General features: G+C 41.2%; 1 protein-coding gene across 1 annotated transcript in view; it reads left to right on the top strand.

Moving 5' to 3' along the window:
• Positions 1-14,721, top strand: part of LOC130293893 (DNA-directed RNA polymerase subunit beta''-like) — a 32,456-nt gene extending 17,735 nt beyond the window's left edge. The window contains exons 2-5 of the mRNA XM_056543125.1: positions 7,950-8,066; positions 10,612-10,761; positions 12,224-12,367; positions 13,725-14,721. Of these exons, the coding sequence (XP_056399100.1) occupies positions 7,950-8,066; positions 10,612-10,761; positions 12,224-12,367; positions 13,725-13,927 (614 nt within the window). The 3' untranslated portion in view covers positions 13,928-14,721. The remainder of the gene's footprint in view (positions 1-7,949; positions 8,067-10,611; positions 10,762-12,223; positions 12,368-13,724) is intronic.
• Positions 14,722-21,426: the final 6,705 nt, after the last annotated feature.

Here is a 21,426-nt window from a genome sequence, read left to right as displayed (position 1 = left end):
AGGGAAGAGAAAATGGTTAATTAGGCCCAATTCGAACATTTCCACTTTTGTTGTCAAGGTTTAGACATTAATGGCTGTGTATTAAGTTATTTTGAGGGGAAACAACATTAAACACTGTTATATACAGGCTGTGCGCTCGCTATTTTAGGCCCCTTTCACACTAACGCTAAGCCCCGCCGGCAAACGTTCGCCAGGCATTTTTTTTGTGTGCCTTACCAGACGTTATTTTTGACGGGGCACAACAGGAAACAACGGGTCCTGACAGATGCCATTTACTACTATGGGGTCCATCGGGCGCCGTTGTTTTTTGACAAGAGTAGCGGGAGGAAAAAACGTTGCATGATGTATTTTTCCTCCCGCTATTCTCCCCCGGCTCCCCAACGGACATCACACTGCCGTGTCACAACAGCAGTGTGATAGAAGCCTTACAATGAAGCGGGGGGTAATTTCTTCTGTGTTGTCACATGAAAATATATAATAAAGCATTTACAAAAATGTGAGGGGTGGACTCACTTATGTGATATACTGTATATAATGTGAGGGGTGGACTCACTTATGGGAGATACTGTATATAATGTGAGGGGTGGAGTCACTTATGGGAGATACTGTATATATAATGTGAGGGGTGGAGTCACTTATGGGAGATACTGTATATATAATGTGAGGGGTGGACTCACTTATGGGATATACTGTATATATAATGTGAGGGGTGGAGTCACTTATGGGATACACTGTATATATAATGTGAGGGGTGGAGTCACTTATGGGATATACTGTATATATAATGTGAGGGGTGGACTCACTTATGGGAGATACTATATATATAATGTGAGGGGTGGACTCACTTATGGGATATACTGTATATATAATGTGAGGGATGGACTCACTTATGGGATATACTGTATATATAATGTGAGGGGTGGAGTCACTTATGGGATACACTGTATATAATGTGAGGGGTGGACTCACTTATGGGATATACTGTATATAATGTGAGGGGTGGACTCACTTATGGGATATACTGTATATATAATGTGAGGGGTGGAGTCACTTATGGGATATACTGTATATAATGTGAGGGGTGGAGTCACTTATGGGATATACTGTATATATAATGTGAGGGGTGGAGTCACTTATGGGATATACTGTATATAATGTGAGGGGTGGACTCACTTATGGGATATACTGTATATATAATGTGAGGGGTGGAGTCACTTATGGGATATACTGTATATAATGTGAGGGGTGGACTCACTTATGGGATATACTGTATATAATGTGAGGGGTGGAGTCACTTATGGGATATACTGTATATATAATGTGAGGGGTGGAGTCACTTATGGGATATACTGTATATATAATGTGAGGGGTGGAGTCACTTATGGGATATACTGTATATATAATGTGAGGGGTGGAGTCACTTATGGGATATACTGTATATATAATGTGAGGGGTGGACTCACTTATGGGATATACTGTATATAATGTGAGGGGTGGACTCACTTATGGGATATACTATATATATAATGTGAGGGGTGGAATCACTTATGGGATATACTGTATATATAATGTGAGGGGTGGAGTCACTTATGGGATATACTGTATATATAATGTGAGGGGTGGAGTCACTTATGGGATATACTGTATATATAATGTGAGGGGTGGAGTCACTTATGGGATATACTGTATATAATGTGAGGGGTGGACTCACTTATGGGATATACTGTATATAATGTGAGGGGTGGACTCACTTATGGGATATACTGTATATATAATGTGAGGGGTGGACTCACTTATGGGATATACTGTATATATAATGTGAGGGATGGACTCACTTATGGGATATACTGTATATATAATGTGAGGGGTGGAGTCACTTATGGGATACACTGTATATAATGTGAGGGGTGGACTCACTTATGGGATATACTGTATATAATGTGAGGGGTGGACTCACTTATGGGATATACTGTATATATAATGTGAGGGGTGGAGTCACTTATGGGATATACTGTATATAATGTGAGGGGTGGAGTCACTTATGGGATATACTGTATATATAATGTGAGGGGTGGAGTCACTTATGGGATATACTGTATATAATGTGAGGGGTGGACTCACTTATGGGATATACTGTATATATAATGTGAGGGATGGACTCACTTATGGGATATACTGTATATATAATGTGAGGGGTGGAGTCACTTATGGGATATACTGTATATAATGTGAGGGGTGGACTCACTTATGGGATATACTGTATATAATGTGAGGGGTGGAGTCACTTATGGGATATACTGTATATATAATGTGAGGGGTGGAGTCACTTATGGGATATACTGTATATATAATGTGAGGGGTGGAGTCACTTATGGGATATACTGTATATAATGTGAGGGGTGGAGTCACTTATGGTATATACTGTATATATAATGTGAGGGGTGGAGTCACTTATGGGAGATACTGTATATATAATGTGAGGGGTGGAGTCACTTATGGGAGATACTGTATATATAATGTGAGGGGTGGACTCTCTTATGGGATATACTGTATATAATGTGAGGGGTGGACTCACTTATGGGATATACTGTATATATAATGTGAGGGGTGGAGTCACTTATGGGATATACTGTATATAATGTGAGGGGTGGACTCACTTATGGGATATACTGTATATATAATGTGAGGGGTGGAGTCACTTATGGGATATACTGTATATATAATGTGAGGGGTGGAGTCACTTATGGGATATACTGTATATATAATGTGAGGGGTGGACTCACTTATGGGAGATACTGTATATATAATGTGAGGGGTGGAGTCACTTATGGGATATATATTATATATAATGTGAGGGGTGGAGTCACTTATGGGATATACTGTATATATAATGTGAGGGGTGGAGTCACTTATGGGATATACTGTATATATAATGTGAGGGGTGGACTCACTTATGGGAGATACTGTATATATAATGTGAGGGGTGGAGTCACTTATGGGATATATATTATATATAATGTGAGGGGTGGACTCACTTATGGGATATACTGTATATAATGTGAGGGGTGGACTCACTTATGGGATATACTGTATATATAATGTGAGGGGTGGAGTCACTTATGGGATATACTGTATATAATGTGAGGGGTGGACTCACTTATGGGATATACTGTATATAATGTGAGGGGTGGACTCACTTATGGGATATACTGTATATATAATGTGAGGGGTGGAGTCACTTATGGGATATACTGTATATATAATGTGAGGGGTGGAGTCACTTATGGGAGATACTGTATATATAATGTGAGGGGTGGACTCACTTATGGGATATACTGTATATATAATGTGAGGGGTGGAGTCACTTATGGGATATACTGTATATATAATGTGAGGGGTGGACTCACTTATGGGAGATACTGTATATATAATGTGAGGGGTGGAGTCACTTATGGGATATATATTATATATAATGTGAGGGGTGGACTCACTTATGGGATATACTGTATATGTAATGTGAGGGGTGGACTCTCTTATGGTATATACTGTATATAATGTGAGGGGTGGACTCACTTATGGGAGATACTGTATATATAATGTGAGGGGTGGAGTCACTTATGGGATATACTGTATATATAATGTGAGGGGTGGAGTCACTTATGGGATATACTGTATATATAATGTGAGGGGTGGAGTCACTTATGGGATATACTGTATATATAATGTGAGGGGTGGAGTCACTTATGGGATATACTGTATATATAATGTGAGGGGTGGACTCACTTATGGGAGATACTGTATATATAATGTGAGGGGTGGAGTCACTTATGGGATATATATTATATATAATGTGAGGGGTGGACTCACTTATGGGAGATACTGTATATATAATGTGAGGGGTGGACTCACTTATGGGATATACTGTATATATAATGTGAGGGGTGGAGTCACTTATGGGATATACTGTATATATAATGTGAGGGGTGGACTCACTTATGGGATATACTGTATATATAATATGAGGGGTGGACTCACTTATGGGATATACTGTATATATAATGTGAGGGGTGGAGTCACTTATGGGATATACTGTATATATAATGTGAGGGGTGGACTCACTTATGGGATATACTGTATATATAATGTGAGAGGTGGAGTCACTTATGGGATATACTGTATATATAATGTGAGAGGTGGAGTCACTTATGGGATATACTGTATATATAATGTGAGGGGTGGAGTCACTTATGGGATATACTGTATATATAATGTGAGGGGTAGACTCACTTATGGGATATACTGTATATATAATGTGAGGGGTGGACTCACTTATGGGATATACTGTATATATAATGTGAGAGGTGGAGTCACTTATGGGATATACTGTATATATAATGTGAGGGGTGGAGTCACTTATGGGATATACTGTATATATAATGTGAGAGGTGGAGTCACTTATGGGATATACTGTATATATAATGTGAGAGGTGGAGTCACTTATGGGATATACTGTATATATAATGTGAGGGGTGGAGTCACTTATGGGAGATACTGTATATATAATGTGAGAGGTGGAGTCACTTATGGGATATACTGTATATATAATGTGAGAGGTGGAGTCACTTATGGGATATACTGTATATATAATGCGAGGGGTGGAGTCACTTATGGGATATACTGTATATATAATGTGAGAGGTGGAGTCACTTATGGGATATACTGTATATATAATGTGAGGGGTGGAGTCACTTATGGGAGATACTGTATATAATGTGAGGGGGGAGTCACTTATGGGATATACTGTATATATAATGTGAGGGGTGGAGTCACTTATGGGATATACTGTATATATAATGTGAGAGGTGGAGTCACTTATGGGATATACTGTATATATAATGCGAGGGGTGGACTCACTTATGGGATATACTGTATATATAATGTGAGGGGTGGAGTCACTTATGGGAGATACTGTATATAATGTGAGGGGTGGACTCACTTATGGGAGATACTGTATATTGTGAGGGGTGGAGTCACTTATGGTATATACTGTATATAATGTGAGGGGTGGAGTCACTTATGGGAGATACTATATATAATGTGAGGGGTGGACTCACTTATAGGATATACTGTATATAATGTGAGGGGTGGACTCACTTATGGGAGATACTGTATATAATGTGAGGGGTGGAGTCACTTATGGGATATACTGTATATATAATGTGAGGGGTGGACTCACTTATGGGATATACTGTATATATAATGTGAGGGGTGGAGTCACTTATGGGATATACTGTTTATATAATGTGAGGGGTGGACTCACTTATGGGAAATACTGTATATATAATGTGAGGGGTGGAGTCACTTATAGGATATACTGTATATATAATGTGAGGGGTGGAGTCACTTATGGGAGATACTGTTTATATAATGTGAGGGGTGGAGTCACTTATGGGATATACTGTATATATAATGTGAGGGGTGGAGTCACTTATGGGAGATACTGTATATAATGTGAGGGGTGGACTCACTTATGGTATATACTGTATATATAATGTGAGGGGTGGAGTCACTTATAGGATATACTGTATATATAATGTGAGGGGTGGACTCACTTATGGGAGATACTGTATATATAATGTGAGGGGTGGAGTCACTTATAGGATATACTGTATATATAATGTGAGGGGTGGACTCACTTATGGGAGATACTGTATATATAATGTGAGGGGTGGAGTCACTTATGGTATATACTGTATATATAATGTGAGGGGTGGAGTCACTTATGGGAGATACTGTATATATAATGTGAGGGGTGGACTCACTTATGGGATATACTGTATATATAATGTGAGGGGTGGAGTCACTTATGGTATATACTGTATATATAATGTGAGGGGTGGAGTCACTTATGGGAGATACTGTATATATAATGTGAGGGGTGGACTCACTTATGGGATATACTGTATATATAATGTGAGGGGTGGAGTCACTTATGGGATATACTGTATATATAATGTGAGGGGTGGAGTCACTTATGGGATATACTGTATATATAATGTGAGGGGTGGAGTCACTTATGGGAGATACTGTATATAATGTGAGGGGTGGACTCACTTATGGTATATACTGTATATATAATGTGAGGGGTGGAGTCACTTATAGGATATACTTTATATATAATGTGAGGGGTGGACTCACTTATGGGAGATACTGTATATATAATGTGAGGGGTGGAGTCACTTATAGGATATACTGTATATATAATGTGAGGGGTGGACTTACTTATGGGATATACTGTATATATAATGTGAGGGGTGGAGTCACTTATGGGATATACTGTATATATAATGTGAGGGGTGGAGTCACTTATTGGATATACTGTATATATAATGTGAGGGGTGGAGTCACTTATTGGATATACTGTATATATAATGTGAGGGGTGGAGTCACTTATGGGAGATACTGTATATATAATGTGAGGGGTGGAGTCACTTATTGGATATACTGTATATATAATGTGAGGGGTGGACTCACTTATGGTATATACTGTATATATAATGTGAGGGGTGGAGTCACTTATAGGATATACTTTATATATAATGTGAGGGGTGGACTCACTTATGGGAGATACTGTATATATAATGTGAGGGGTGGAGTCACTTATAGGATATACTGTATATATAATGTGAGGGGTGGACTCACTTATGGGATATACTGTATATATAATGTGAGGGGTGGAGTCACTTATGGGATATACTGTATATATAATGTGAGGGGTGGAGTCACTTATTGGATATACTGTATATATAATGTGAGGGGTGGAGTCACTTATGGGAGATACTGTATATATAATGTGAGGGGTGGAGTCACTTATGGGATATACTGTATATATAATGTGAGGGGTGGAGTCACTTATGGGATATACTGTATATATAATGTGAGGGGTGGAGTCACTTATGGGATATACTGTATATATAATGTGAGGGGTGGAGTCACTTATGGGATATACTGTATATATAATGTGAGGGGTGGAGTCACTTATGGGATATACTGTATATAATGTGAGGAGTGGACTCACTTATGGGATATACTGTATATATAATGTGAGAGGTGGAGTCACTTATGGGATATACTGTATATATAATGTGAGGGGTGGAGTCACTTATGGGATATACTGTATAAATAATGTGAGGGGTGGACTCACTTATGAGATATACTGTATATATAATGTGAGGGGTGGACTCACTTATGGGATATACTGTATATATAATGTGAGAGGTGGAGTCACTTATGGGATATACTGTATATATAATGTGAGAGGTGGAGTCACTTATGGGATATACTGTATATATAATGTGAGGGGTGGAATCACTTATGGGATATACTGTATATATAATGTGAGGGGTGGAGTCACTTATGGGATATACTGTATATATAATGTGAGGGGTGGAGTCACTTATGGGAGATACTGTATATATAATGTGAGGGGTGGACTCACTTATGGGAGATACTGTATATATAATGTGAGGGGTGGAGTCACTTATGGGATATACTGTATATATAATGTGAGGGGTGGAGTCAATTATGGGAGATACTGTATATATAATGTGAGGGGTGGACTCACTTATGGGATATACTGTATATAATGTGAGGGGTGGACTCACTTATGGGATATACTGTATATATAATGTGAGGGGTGGAGTCACTTATGGGATATACTATATATAATGTGAGAGGTGGAGTCACTTATGGGATATACTGTATGTATAATGTGAGGGGTGGTCTCACTTATGGGGGATACTGTATATAATGCACAAAGGGTTTATGCACAGGGTATTTCTTCCCATTTGATGTCAGCCCCATGTACAGCAGGACAAGGCTTCCAATGATCCTCCTCAGGTGTTAGTACAGAGATGACTGTGTATATGACGGATGTTCTTGTCTTCTAGGCAGTACCTTGAAGTGTATGCAGTGCACCGGCTTCAGTAACACACCCTGCACTGGGAGTTTACTAGACTGCCCCTTCCCTAGTGACGTCTGCGGGACCACGGTGATTCGCACCAGAGGTAACTCTACTCCTGACCTACACAGACGGGTATAACATGCCAACTCTGACACTCTCTAATAAAGTGGCCAATACCCCCTTTCACCACCTTAGGCCGGGTTCACACCATGTTTTTGCAATACAGTTCCCGTATCAGGTTTTTGATGTAAAAAAACAAAACGTATTCTTCAAAACCTGACTAAACTGTATCAAAACGTGTGTACAAATTTTAACCCGTATACGGTTTGAAAAATGATGTCCGGTTGCATCAATTTTTTAAGAAAAAAAAACGTGTACGTTTTTAACTTTTCACTTCATTATGAATAAAGTTTCACTTGTTTGATTGAAATTCTAAGAAAAAAACTGTGCAAATTCAAAAACCGTATGGTGCAAACCAGATGGAAGCGTACGCACATACGGTTCTGTACGGTTCCCATTGACTCCCATGTTAAAAAAAAACTTATACGGTTTCAATACGTTTTTTCACCCAGACCAAAAAACGTGGTAGGCTATGGTTTTGGGTACGGCAAAAAAACTGATGCATTGTTTGGCATAGGGTTTTCAATGGAGAGTCAGTGCATATGGTTTTCAATACGGTTCCGTATGGTTTTCAAATTGAAAACGTATCCGGGAACTGTATTACAAAAACGTGGTGTGAACCCGGCCTTACACTGCCCACTATAGTATGTATTAAAGGGGTATTCCACCCCTAGACATCTTATCCCTTATCCAAAGGATAGGGGATAAGATGTCTGATCGCGGGGGTCCCGCCGCTGGGGACCCCCGCAATATAGCACGCAGCACCCACCTTCTGCTCCGGAAGCACTGGAGGGTCTGGCTCCCGACCACGACTCCGCCCCTGTGTAAGGTCACGCCCCGCCCCCTCAATGCAAGTCTATGGGAGGGAGATATATAGACATAGAGATATAATAGATAAATATAGTAAATATAATATATTATTTAATTTATATTAATTTAATTAATTATTAATTATTTAATTATTAATATTTAATATAAAATATAAAATTTATGTATTAATTAAATAAAATGATATATTGCTATATATGTATATATATATATATATATATATATATATATATATATATATATATATATAGATAGATATATATATATTGCTGGAGCTGGCGCCGGGAGCTTGTGACGTCATAGCCCGAGCACCTCATGACATCACGCCCCACCCCCTCAATGCAAGTCTATGGGAGGGGGCGTGACACGCCCCCTCCCATAGATTTGCATTGAGGGGGCGGGGCGTGACATCACACGGGGGCGGAGTCATGATGTCACGATCTTCCGTCCCTGTGGTCGGGAGCAGGGACCCTCCAGCGCTTCCGGAGCAGTAACAAGTGGGTGCTGCGTGTTGTATTGCGGTGGTCCCCAGCGGTGGGACCCCCGCGATCAGACATGTTATCCTCTATCGTTTGGATAGGGGGATAAGATGTCTAGGGGTGGAGTACCCCTTTAAAGGGTACTATGGTGCAGGACAACTTATCCTCTATCCAAAGGATAGAAGATAAGTGTCTGACTGCAGGGGGGTCCAACCACAAAAGGCTGTCAGGGCATGCTGGGAGTTGTAGTTTTGCAACAGCTGGTGGCACACTGGTTGGCACACACTGATTAAGGTGCTAGGAAAATTAGAAAGTAACAGTAGTTCATCCAGTGTCCGTGCTTCTGTAATAGATAAAGTGCTCAGGTGCTGTGCGGATATATTAATCCAAAAATATGTACTGTATGTGTAAGGAATAGAATTAATACAAGGTAAAGGGGTACTCCAGAGGGAATTTTTTTTTACATTTTTTTAAAATTATCTGGTGCCAGAAAGTTATATAGATTTGTAAATTACTTCTATTAAAAAATCTTAATCCTTTCAGTACTTATCAGCTGCTGTATGCTCCAGAGGAAGTTGTGTAGTTCCTTTCTGTCTGACCACAGTGCTCTCTGCTGACACCTCTGTCCATGTCAGGAACTGTTCCGGAGCAGGATAGGTTTGCTATGGGGATTTGCTCCTGCTCTGGACAGTTCCTGTCATGGACAGAGGTGTCAGCAGAGAGCACTGTGGTCAGACTGCAAAGAACTACACAACTTCCCTTGGAGCATACAGCAGCTGATAAGTACTGGAAGGATTAATATTTTTAATAGAAGTAATTTACAAATCTGTTTAACTTTATGGTACCAGTTGATTTAAAAAAAAAAAAAAAAATAAATAGTTTTCCAGCGGAATACCCCTTTAAAAAGTGGAGTACATTCTGCTTGGAAATTTCTGTGCAGCAGCCTCCCAATGTTTTCAGTAAATTTCCATGGTGGAAATGGAAAAATTCTACTGTCAAAATGAAAACTCCAGACTGTGCTAGAATTAACATGTTGTTAGCAGAATCCGCTCAAACATGCATTGCCATCTATGGATATGGCGCATGTTTGAGTGGCCTGCCGCGCACAGAAAAGTACCGCCATGTGTATGGGCCCTGCGAGAGAAGATAGACTTCAGGTTTACGGTCTCTTTATTCAGTATATAATGTAGTCAGTGTTGAGTGAATTCTGTTTTTTTTTAGGATACCGCTGGACAAGTTTTTACTACATCCGTTCCTGTGTGAGTGTCACTGAGTGTTTCAATAATGCAAGCGTGACTGGTCTGTACGCAACGACGGCATCCGAAACTACATGTTGTTTCACTAACAACTGCACCACCTCCATACCGACCTGTAAGAATTTTATTATTTGTTATTAGTATTGATATTCTGTATTTAAAGGGGTTATCCAGGAAAAAACTTTTTTTTATATATCAACTGGCTCCAGAAAGTTAAACAGATTTGTAAATTACTTCTATTAAAAAATCTTAATCCTCTCAGTACTTATGAGCTGCTGAAGTTGAGCTGTTCTTTTCTGTCTAAGTGCTCTCTGATGACACCTGTCTCGGGAACCGCCCAGTTTAGAAGCAAATCCCCATAGCAAACCTCTTCTACTCTGCTCTCTGCTGACATCCCTGCTTATCTCGGGAACTGCACCCTGTTGCCAGACAGAAAACAACAGCTCAACTTCAGAAGCTAATAACTATTGGAAGGATTAAGATTTTTTTAATAGAAGTAATTTACAAATCTGTTTAACTTTCCGGAGCCAGTTGATATATAAAAAAAAGTTTTTTCATGGAATACCCCTTTAAAGCGCACCTGTCATATCACAGAAAAAAATGCTTCTATATGTATCTCACTAGGTCATGTAGATTCGTTACATGTTATTTGTCTATCTTCTGTATTTGGCTCACAAATCCCCCCCGATTCTGCTGCTTACTCATTCTGACATCCACTGCTCAGGAAGGGGTGTGTCCGAGGCAAGCACTGAGCCCGCCCTCACTCACCATGCATTCACTTCCTCCCTGAGTCTGCTGTGCTGTGCTAGGTCTCTTCATCCAATCACTGCAGTCTGCTCCCTAACCCTTTTCTCTCTGTTTTCATGGAAAGACAGAAGTCAGATAGACAGGACAGGACTGAGCACAGACGAATGATACTCCTGTCCTTACTCCCTGGACTTTGTCCTGGCCCCTGCTTTAGCTTGGACACCTCTTTTAAAGGGGTACTCTGGTAGAAAACATATTTTTTTTTTTTTTTAAATCAACTGGTGCCAGAAAGTTAAACAGATTTGTAAATGACTTCTATTAAAAAAATCTTAATCCTTCCAGTACTTATTAGCTGCTGAATACTACATAGGAAATTCTTTTCTTTTTGGAACACAGTGCTCTCTGCTGACATCACGAGCACAGTGCTCACTGCTGACATCTCTGTCCATTTTAAGTACTGTCCAGAGTAGGAGAAAATCCCCATAGCAAACATATGCTGCTCTGGACAGTTCCTTAAATGGACAGAGATGTCAGCAGAGAGCACTCTGCTCGTGATGTCAGCAGAGAGCTCTGTGTTCCAAAAAGAAAAGTATTTCCCCTGTAGTATTCAGCAGCTAATAAATACTGGAAGGATTAAGATTTTTTAATAGAAGTAATTTACAAATGTGTTTAACTTTCTGGCACCAGTTGATTTAAAAAAAATAAATAAAAAAATGTTTTCCACCGGAGTACCCCTTTAAGTATCCCAAAACCATAATAATGCATTAGTGCAGATGTTAATGTTTTCTATTTTCCATAAACGTATTTATATGTTGACTTTTCACCCATAGTGCCAGTAGAAAATTATTCTCTAAATGGGCTAACATGCCCATCCTATGTCGTAACCAACATGGAGCCTTGTGATATTAAGAATGTATCATCCTGCACCGGAAACCAGACACGGTGTGTGCGGTATTCAGCAAGTACAACATTAGGTAAGTGCAATTCGCTTCTGTATCTTCATAGCATACTATTATCACGAGGTTTGCATCAATTACCTGTACATACAGTATATGAGGCTTTTTCATGATTGGATGATTTTTTTATGATTGGTCGGGGTCCCAGCAGTCAGACCCCTACCAATCATCTAAGTAATCCTGTGGATAGTGGAAATCTTTTAATCCTGGGATAACTCTTTTAAAGGGCTACTCCGCTGCTCAGCGTTTGGAACAAAATGTTCCGAATGCTTAGAGCCGGAAACGGGAGCTCGCGTAGTCATAGCCCCGCCCCTCGTGACTTCATGTCCCGCCCCCTCAATGCAAGTCTATGGGAGGGGGCGTGACGCCCCCTCCCATAGACTTGCATTGAGGGGGCGGGGCGTGACGGCATGAGGGGCCATTTGGAACATTTTGTTCCAAACGCTGAGCAGCGGAGTACCCCTTTAAAGGAAAACCGATAGCTGTTTCACAATACATGGGGTAAAGTGCAGGTGAACTGAGGTCCTGTTCCGGAGATACCTGTAGGTACCCATAGTATTAGCCTCTTTTCTTAATAGCCAGATTTGGGAAATGGAGGCAGGACCAGGCATAGTATGCCAGGTCCTGCCTCCATTGTGCAAAGCTGCCTACAGCAATTGTGGCAAATACAAAGGGTATCTCCAAAACGGAACCACAAATTTCGGTAAGTGATATCTCTTTATAATACGCACTATAACCCTGTGTATTGTTGGGGAAAACCAGCTGACAGTTTCCCTTTAAAAGGGTACTCCGGTGGAAAACGTTTTCATTTTTTAATTTTTTTTTATCAACTGGGGCCAAAAAGTTAAACAGATTTGTAAATTACTTCTATTAAAAAATCTTAATCCTTCCAGTACTTATCAGCTGCTGAATACTACAGAGGAAATTCTTTACTTTTTGGAACGCAGAGCTCTCTGCTGACATCACGAGCACAGTGCTCTCTGCTGACATCTCTGTCCATTTTAAGAACTGTCCAGAGTAGGAGAAAATCCCCATAGAAAACATATGCTGCTCTGGACAGTTCCTAAAATGGACAGAGATGTCAGCAGAGAGCACTGTGGTCATGATGTCAGCAGAGAGCTCTGTGTTCCAAAAAGAAAGTAATTTCCTCTGTGGTATTCAGCAGCTGATAAGTACTGGAAGGATTAAGATTTTTTTTTTAATAGAAGTCATTAACAAATCTGTTTAATTTTCTGGCACCAGTTGATAAAAAAATAAATAAAAAATAAATAAATAAAAAGTTTTCCACCGGAGTACCCCTTTAAGTAATGCTGTATACTCCTTTAATATATGAAGAAAAAATGGAACTAAAAAAGTCATACATGTTTTCTTACAGGATCCGTTAAATCCACCCTTTACTTAGGTGGCTGTGCCACAGAGAACACGTGTGCCATGCAGAGCACTTCTATCTATGGAGATGGCATCGGTGTGGAAATTAAGAGAAAGTGCTACAACAGCGCAGGCAGTCTCCACTACAGCACAATATCTTATAGTTTACCCATGATTCTTGGGTTGATCGGGTTTTATATCTCAATGTGATGGACATGTACAAGCCCAATAGCGTCCGCGTCATGAAAGTGAATGGTCCCGATAGATAGGTCACTTTTGCTCAAAAGTCAACAGGCTCTTCTCCTGCTGTAACAATCGCGATGCCTGCACTGACCACATGTGGACGTCTTGAAGAAGTAAGAATAGAAAGCTGAATACAGAATGGTCCTCAGGCCTTATTCCAATGTGGTAAACAAAACCTGAAGGTCAGTCCATGGCCATATCATGGAGACAAGTGGCAAAGCTGAGTCTTACCCAGCAGGGATAGGCAGGCAGCTTTAGATGATCACGTGGATGAAGTCACATTGGTGTTTCCAAGACATTTCTCAACGGGAACTTTAGGACTTGTAACAAAGAACCAGTGATGCCTGAACTTCCGGAACCACAGTGGGTCCAAGCTCATCGATGACACCTACTCAAATATCAGATCACCTATCGGCGTCCTTCCTCTTTAAAGGAGTACTCCGCCCCTAGACAGCTCCCAGACATCTTATCCTCTATCCAAAGGATAGGGGATAAGATGTCTGATTGCGGGGTGTTAAAAGTCGCACCACTGGGGACCCCCGCAATCTCCCTGCTGCACCCGGCGTTCGTTTAGAGTGTCGGGTGCAGCGCTGGAGGCTTGTGACATCACGGTCACGCCCCGCTTGTGACGTCACAAGGGGGCATCCTCTACATTAAGAAGGTTTCTACACCAGCACAGATGGGGGTTCTTTACTGTAAGAGCAGTGAGACTGTGGAATTCTCTGCCTGAGGAGGTGTCATGGTGAACTCGGTAAGAGAGTTCAAAAGGGGTCTGGATGGATTTTTGAAGAATAATAACATTACAGGTTATGGATTCTAGATTTATAGGGACAGATCCAGGGATTTATTCTGATGTCATATTTGGAATCGGGAAGGAATTTTTACCTTTAGTATGAGTTTTTTTTGCCTTCTTCTGGATCAACCAAGTAGGGACTCATTAGGGTTATAGGTTGAACTTGATGGACTCTGGTCTTTTTTTAGCCTTATTAACTATGTTACTGTGTCACCGCCATTTCCCCTCAATGCAAGTCTATGGGAGGGGGCGTAACGACCATCACGCCCCCTCCCATAGACTTGCATTGAGGGGGCGTGGCCGTGACGTCACGAGGGGACGTGGCCGTGACAGCACGAGCCTCCGCCCCGCATCGCCAGTCATCCGGCACAGAGCGAAGTTCGCTCTGTGCACCGGATGTCTGGGGTGCCGCTGCCGAGATCGCGGGGGTTATTAGCGGCAGGACCCATTGATCGTTGATCAGACATCTTATCCCCTATCGTTTGGATATGGGATGAGATGTGTATGGGCGGAGTACTCTTTTAAGGCAACCCTTCAGACAGGACAACAGCTCTCCTGCAATTTTATTTATAAAGTTGTTTTTTTAATGTTTTTTTATAGTTTCTTTTATGTAACATCATATTAAATGGCTTTGTCCAGATCTGGGTTTCTGTGTATATGTTTTTCCATATTTCTTCTCTCTTATAAAAGCATTGTCTAATAATAGAATTTTTTACTTTTTATTTTGAGCTACCAAAAATAGTACATTTACAGAAGCAATAACAGATTTCCCATGTACCTTCCTGCTCCAACATGCCAGCATTTTTTTTTCTTGTTCCATAGGGGGCAGTATTCACAAAAAGGAAAAAAATACAGATATCTTTTATAGTTTTTGTTTTTTTGGCCCATAGCTTGCATGACAACACCTTAACCAGTTGTCAATCTTAATTTTTAAATCATCATCATAATATTTACAAACATTTTATATATATATATATATATATATATATATATATATACACACATATATACATATATATAATAAAGTAAGAAAACAAACAAGGGAAAAACAAAGAAATTTCCTACCAAAGACTGATGTAATTTCTCCAGAACACACTGGCAGGATTAAAGGGGTACTCCTGCTCAGCGTTTGGAACAAACTGTTCAGAACGCTGGAGCCGGCGCTGGGAGATTGTGAGGTCATAGCTCCGCCTCCTCATGACGTCACGCCCTGCCCCCTCAATGTAAGTCTATGGGAGGGGGCGTGACATCCGTCACGCCCCCTCCCATAGACTTGCATTGAGGGGGCGGGCCGTGACATCATGAGTAGGCGGGGCTATGACCTCACGAGCTCCCGCCGCTGGCTCCAGCGTTCGGAACAGTTTGTTTCAAATGCTGAGTAGCGGAGTACCCCTTTAATGCTTATATCTTTCTTATATATGGTCTTTAGAGGGTTCATGATGTTCCCGAACACTGAAAACTTCCAGATAGCTCCCTCTATTCATTGCATGACAGCACCTGCCCCCCCATACATAACCCCATACAGGGTACTCTTATTATACATATTCAGAGAACCTTGGAAATGGCCATTCATCACTGCGACATAGGTTTGCTCTCCTATGTGTGAGAGCTGTAACATATGGGACAATGTGGCCAAGACTTGTTTGGTAAATGAGCGCTCACATACTAAATGTTCCTTGGCCTCCACCTATGTGCCACACCGTGAACATAGTGTAAATAATACTAATACAAGGGTATGGGAACAGTCAGTGTACGGGGCACTATTAGAATAGGGTGCGCATCATTACTATGTATTGGCACAAAGGGCTCTGTTACATTTAGGGGGCACACTTACATTGTGGGAGACACAGAGGGGGCAAAATTACATAGTAAAAGCACAGAAGGGGCACTACTACACACCGAGAGGACACTATTACATTGTAAGGGGTACAGTGGAGGCACAAATATCTTGTGGGAGCACAGAGAGGGAATTATTACTTTGTGGGGACACATACGGAAAGCTTCACTGGAGTGGGAACAGTGGGGAAAGACCCAAGGGTCCCAAAAGGGAGCCCTAGTATTGTTCATGCACAAAGAAGACACGTATACTTTGTGGGGGCAATGAAAAGAGCAGAAGAATAGTTGCAGGGACAAGTCGCAGCTGGAAAAAGCCTTCATGGGGGTCCGTCCTGAAGAGTGAAGAAAAGAGAACGTGAAGACTGATCAGAGAAGAGGTCCCCAGTGATGTAATGCACCATAATCACTATATGTGAAGAAGATCCAAGGCACCTGAGTCACTATAGAAATCCAGGGTTATTTATGTACTATGTGCAGAAGTGATCCCAGGGGGGACACCAGCAGGACACAGGTGTATGAAGAAGATAGACAAGTGTCAAGCAATGTGTGGAGGAAGAAAATAACATCTAGCCAAGAAAAGATGCTCAGCTCTTACTATTTTAATATTAATACTATTATTATTATTATGGTCTATACTGATCTGCTGTTTGTGACGCTTTTGCTCTGTTATTAGCCAATATCTTACGGGGCACAATGGGATGCTGTCACTATTTGGCAGTATATTTTCGGTGCACAAGCAGAGTAGATCGTTTGTTCTGTGATGGTCTTGGGAAAGGTGAACCCAATTTTTGAATGGCCACTGTTAGATCCAAAACATTTTATATATTGTTACTGATGAAAATTGAAGACCTTTTGTGATATGGTTATTTAAATAAAAATATATATATATATTTAATAAAGAAAACGGCCCCTGAAAATCCCACCTCTAGGGGTCCCCATACCTACTGGGACACTAACCAGTCCTGCAGCAGCATCAGGCTTGTCCATGAGTCATGGACAAGAGATGACCCATGGACAAGGCTGCATGAGCGACCCACCAATCACGTCTCACCACCACAAGGGAGGGCACGCCCCCTTTCACCACACACCAATCACCTCCCACTACCACAAGGGAGGGACACACCCCCTGAGAGGATTTCTAACACTGTGAGCTAATGAAAAGAGGGATTTTTATAATAAATATAGGCGATATAGGCATAAAAATTTACATGGTCAGGGTTGGTACTGAGTAACATATACATTTTTTTTTTTTTTTGTGAGATCTGACAGGCCCATTAAGCTTATTAAACAAACCAGCTAATTCTCTACAGCACCGCTATAGAATACATTGAGAAGTTCAGTGACTTGTTTAATGACCAGATGATATAAGTGATGCAACTAAGTGTAACACTGCATTGTTTATTATGATTTATCTTCGTGACCTTGTTGTCCACATGTCTCTTTCCATCCACCGTTACCTCTTACAGGAACATTGTGCCCATAGGGAATCTGCAATTTTGAACCTGTGCTCTGTTTTTTTTCTTTCTATCTATTAGGTTGTGGGAGGTGTATTTATTGTAATTCAGTTTAATAGTCAATGAGAGTACCACAGTATTCTCCCATAGGCCCAGACTATGACTTGCAGTGGGTACCAAAGGTCCTGTAGAAAACAATGTATTCTTGGGGTGACTTACTAGGTTCTATTTCTTATGTCGGTGTTTCCCAAGCCCAGTCCTCAAGTACCTTCCAATAGGTCACATACAATGATAACAACAAAGATTATAATCTAACTAAAAGGGGGCAAAGACATGTTCTCTAAGGGTGGAGGGTGGCCTCAGAATAATTTCCTCTGGTGAGGCCAATGGATCCACCCAACACTTCTAGCAAGTCTCATCTGGAGGTCCATTGAGTCAGCTCTTTCACACTTAATTCTTCCAACAAATAAAAATACAAGGCTGTGTGGATATGTGCTCCCATAGGCCGATAAGAACACATATCCTCTCATACGTTACGCATTTTTATCTCTCTAAAGAATAACATTTGGAAAAGCTGAGTGGTGACTGCCACAGATTGTTTTCTCCATGGTGTATTTGATAGAGAAGGGTATCTGTAGTTACTAGAGTATCAGCTAATACCATATTCATATTCCTATTTCCCATTTGTAACTGGGAAAGTTGACCACTACGGAGAGTATGTCTGACCCTTTCATAAGTGCATGGTCTGAACAAGGTGCAGTGCCGGTGTATATTCTTAGTGTGAGTGTTAGTGCCCATTATATAAAATAATTGGTGGTAATTAGATATATACAGTAGTTTAAGGTCCATTCTGTGCTCCAATATCTAGTTGTAGACCCCCTCTGTACACTCATATCTAGTTGTAGACCCCCCTCTAGGCCCCATATATAGTTGCAGGCCCCCTGTGCCCCCATTTATAATTGTAGGCCCACTGAACCCCCATATATAGTTATAGGCCCCCTGGGCTCCAATATACAGTTGTAGTTCCCTCTATCAGGACACAGGGATGTCCCTGTTGGGCAGCAAGTGACGTTGGTCTCCTTACTGGGGTACTTACCTGTACCCCCTGACGGTGGCCCTGTATACTTGATCTGTTAGAGCTAAAGTAGTAGAGCTAAATAGGCATTCAGTAGACATTCAGTAAACCTAAATGGACCATGAGCAAGATAAGCTATTGTCAGACTCTACTGGTGCTCCTTGTCTTGGAAGAATCATTAGGATTGGAAAAGTTAAATAACATTTTTCACAATATCCCATTTCCTGATGGAGGAAAGAGCTGTGGTCTATGGAAAACTGAAAGTTTTTGCCATCAGTTTTTCAACTGTATGATAGAATGTATAAAGGAAGTAAAATTTCTTCATAAACCCCTCCCCTGCTCAACAAAACACCATGTCCATTTTTTTCTTTAGCAAGGAACCTTCCATGCTTAAAGGGGTACTCTAGGCAAAAATAATTTATCACCAATTTACAGTCTTAGTGGTCAGACCCCTATAATCTCTTACAATCCCCTATAATTTCCTGGAACTGCAGACACCGTGTCATCCATTAATTTTTATGGGAGCACTGGAGATACCCGAGTGCTGTGCTGGGACACCCCTCGATTAGACATGTATCCCCAATGGAGTAAAAAGGAGATAAGTTGTTTTTGGCTGGATAACACCCCTTTACTATATTTATATATAACCAATAACTATTTGGAAGTTAAAATGTGACCACTCCCAATTTTTTTTATGTGGCTAGCCATTTTGCCTGAGCTGCTATTAATGGCATTTAGAGATATGTTTTACAGTGGCCACATGGACCATAGGAAACAACCGTCTGGAGCTGACTCACAGAATTATATGGTAGAGCTTTCTAGACATGCTCTGTGACCTGTACAGAGGTCATGGTTCAGGAAGGGGGCTGTGTCCATTCCCTACTGTGAACGGTGGATCCTATGTTATCTATATGCAGGTGTTCCCTTTGATTGTAATGTTGCCTGTGATGATAAGGATGAGAGCGCTGAAAAGAGATCTCTACTGGAAGTGTAATCTTATTATCAGGCTTAGTGGTCAGAAGGAAAAAGGCAATATTTCACGAATATTATATGACCTGAAAAACAATACCAAAAATTCTGAAAAAATGTCTAACAAAGATTTAAAGGGGTACTTCGCTGCTCAGCGTTTGGAAAAAAAACTGTTCCGAACGCTGGAGGTGGGAGCTCGTGACGCCATAGCCCCGGCCGCTCATGACGTCACGGCCCGCCCCCTCAATGCAAGTCTATGGGAGGGGGCGTGACGGCTGTCACGCCCCCTCCCATAGACTTGCATTGAGGGGGCGGGCGTGACATCACGAGGGAGCGGGACTATGCCGTCACGAGCTCCCAGCGCTGGCTCCAGCATTCCAAACGCTGAGCAGCGGAGTACCCCTTTAATCAGTCATTTTCTGATAACACATTCCCTATGCTATACATGTTTCCAGAAAAGAGGCTTTTTAGTACAATAAAATGCTTTCCTTCTTGATAGGAGGAACATTCTGAGGAAAGGAAATTAATTTAGCAAAAACTGAATTTTAGAAATGCCTTTATTTTTTTTTTTTTATCTTAGAACTACATGTATGAGTGGTGACTATGGGGGAGATTTACCAAAACTTGTGCAGAGGAAAAGTTGTCCAGTTGCCCATAGCAACCAATCAGATTGCTTGTTTCATTTTTCACAGGCCTTCCTAAAAATGAAAGAAGCGAGCTGATTGGTTGCTATGGGCAACTGGGCAACTTTTCCTCTGCGCAGGTTTTGATAAATCTCCCCCTATAAGAACAGGGCTATGCAGCTACTTTGGTCAAAGACAAAGATCACCAAATAAAGTCAATGGGCGAGATTTTTCATAACCTGTCCAGAGAAAAATTTGCTGAGTTGGTTGCCCATAGCAACCAATCAGATCGCTGCTTTCATTTCTCAGAGGCCGTTTCAAAAAAATGAAAGAAGCAATCTGATTGGTTGCTATGGGCAACTCAGCAAATCTTTCCCTGCACAGGTTTTGATAAATCTCCCCCAATAAGTTTGTCATTGTACAGCAGAAGTCGCAGTGTAGACTAATTTCCCTTAGGGTACGTTCAGACGAGCGGATTTTCCGAGCCTATTTGACTGCGGATCCTCCGCTGAAGGAACTCTATATGCTGCCTTTACATGTGCCTGCTCGGAGCGGCAATACGACAATCCGCTACGAGCAGACACACTGCGATGCACGAGTCGCCGCGCGCATGCGCAGTATACTCGCACATCGCAGCAGCTCATTGAGCAGGGGGAGGGGCCTAGCTCATTGAGCAGGGGAGCGGCCGCGATGTCTCCGACTACACCGCGCATGCA

This window comes from Hyla sarda, chromosome 10 (assembly GCF_029499605.1).
Source record: "Hyla sarda isolate aHylSar1 chromosome 10, aHylSar1.hap1, whole genome shotgun sequence".
Classification (NCBI taxonomy): Eukaryota; Metazoa; Chordata; class Amphibia; order Anura; family Hylidae; genus Hyla; species Hyla sarda.
Note: the sequence above shows the minus strand (reverse complement) of the source record. Positions and strands in the feature narration are given on the sequence as shown.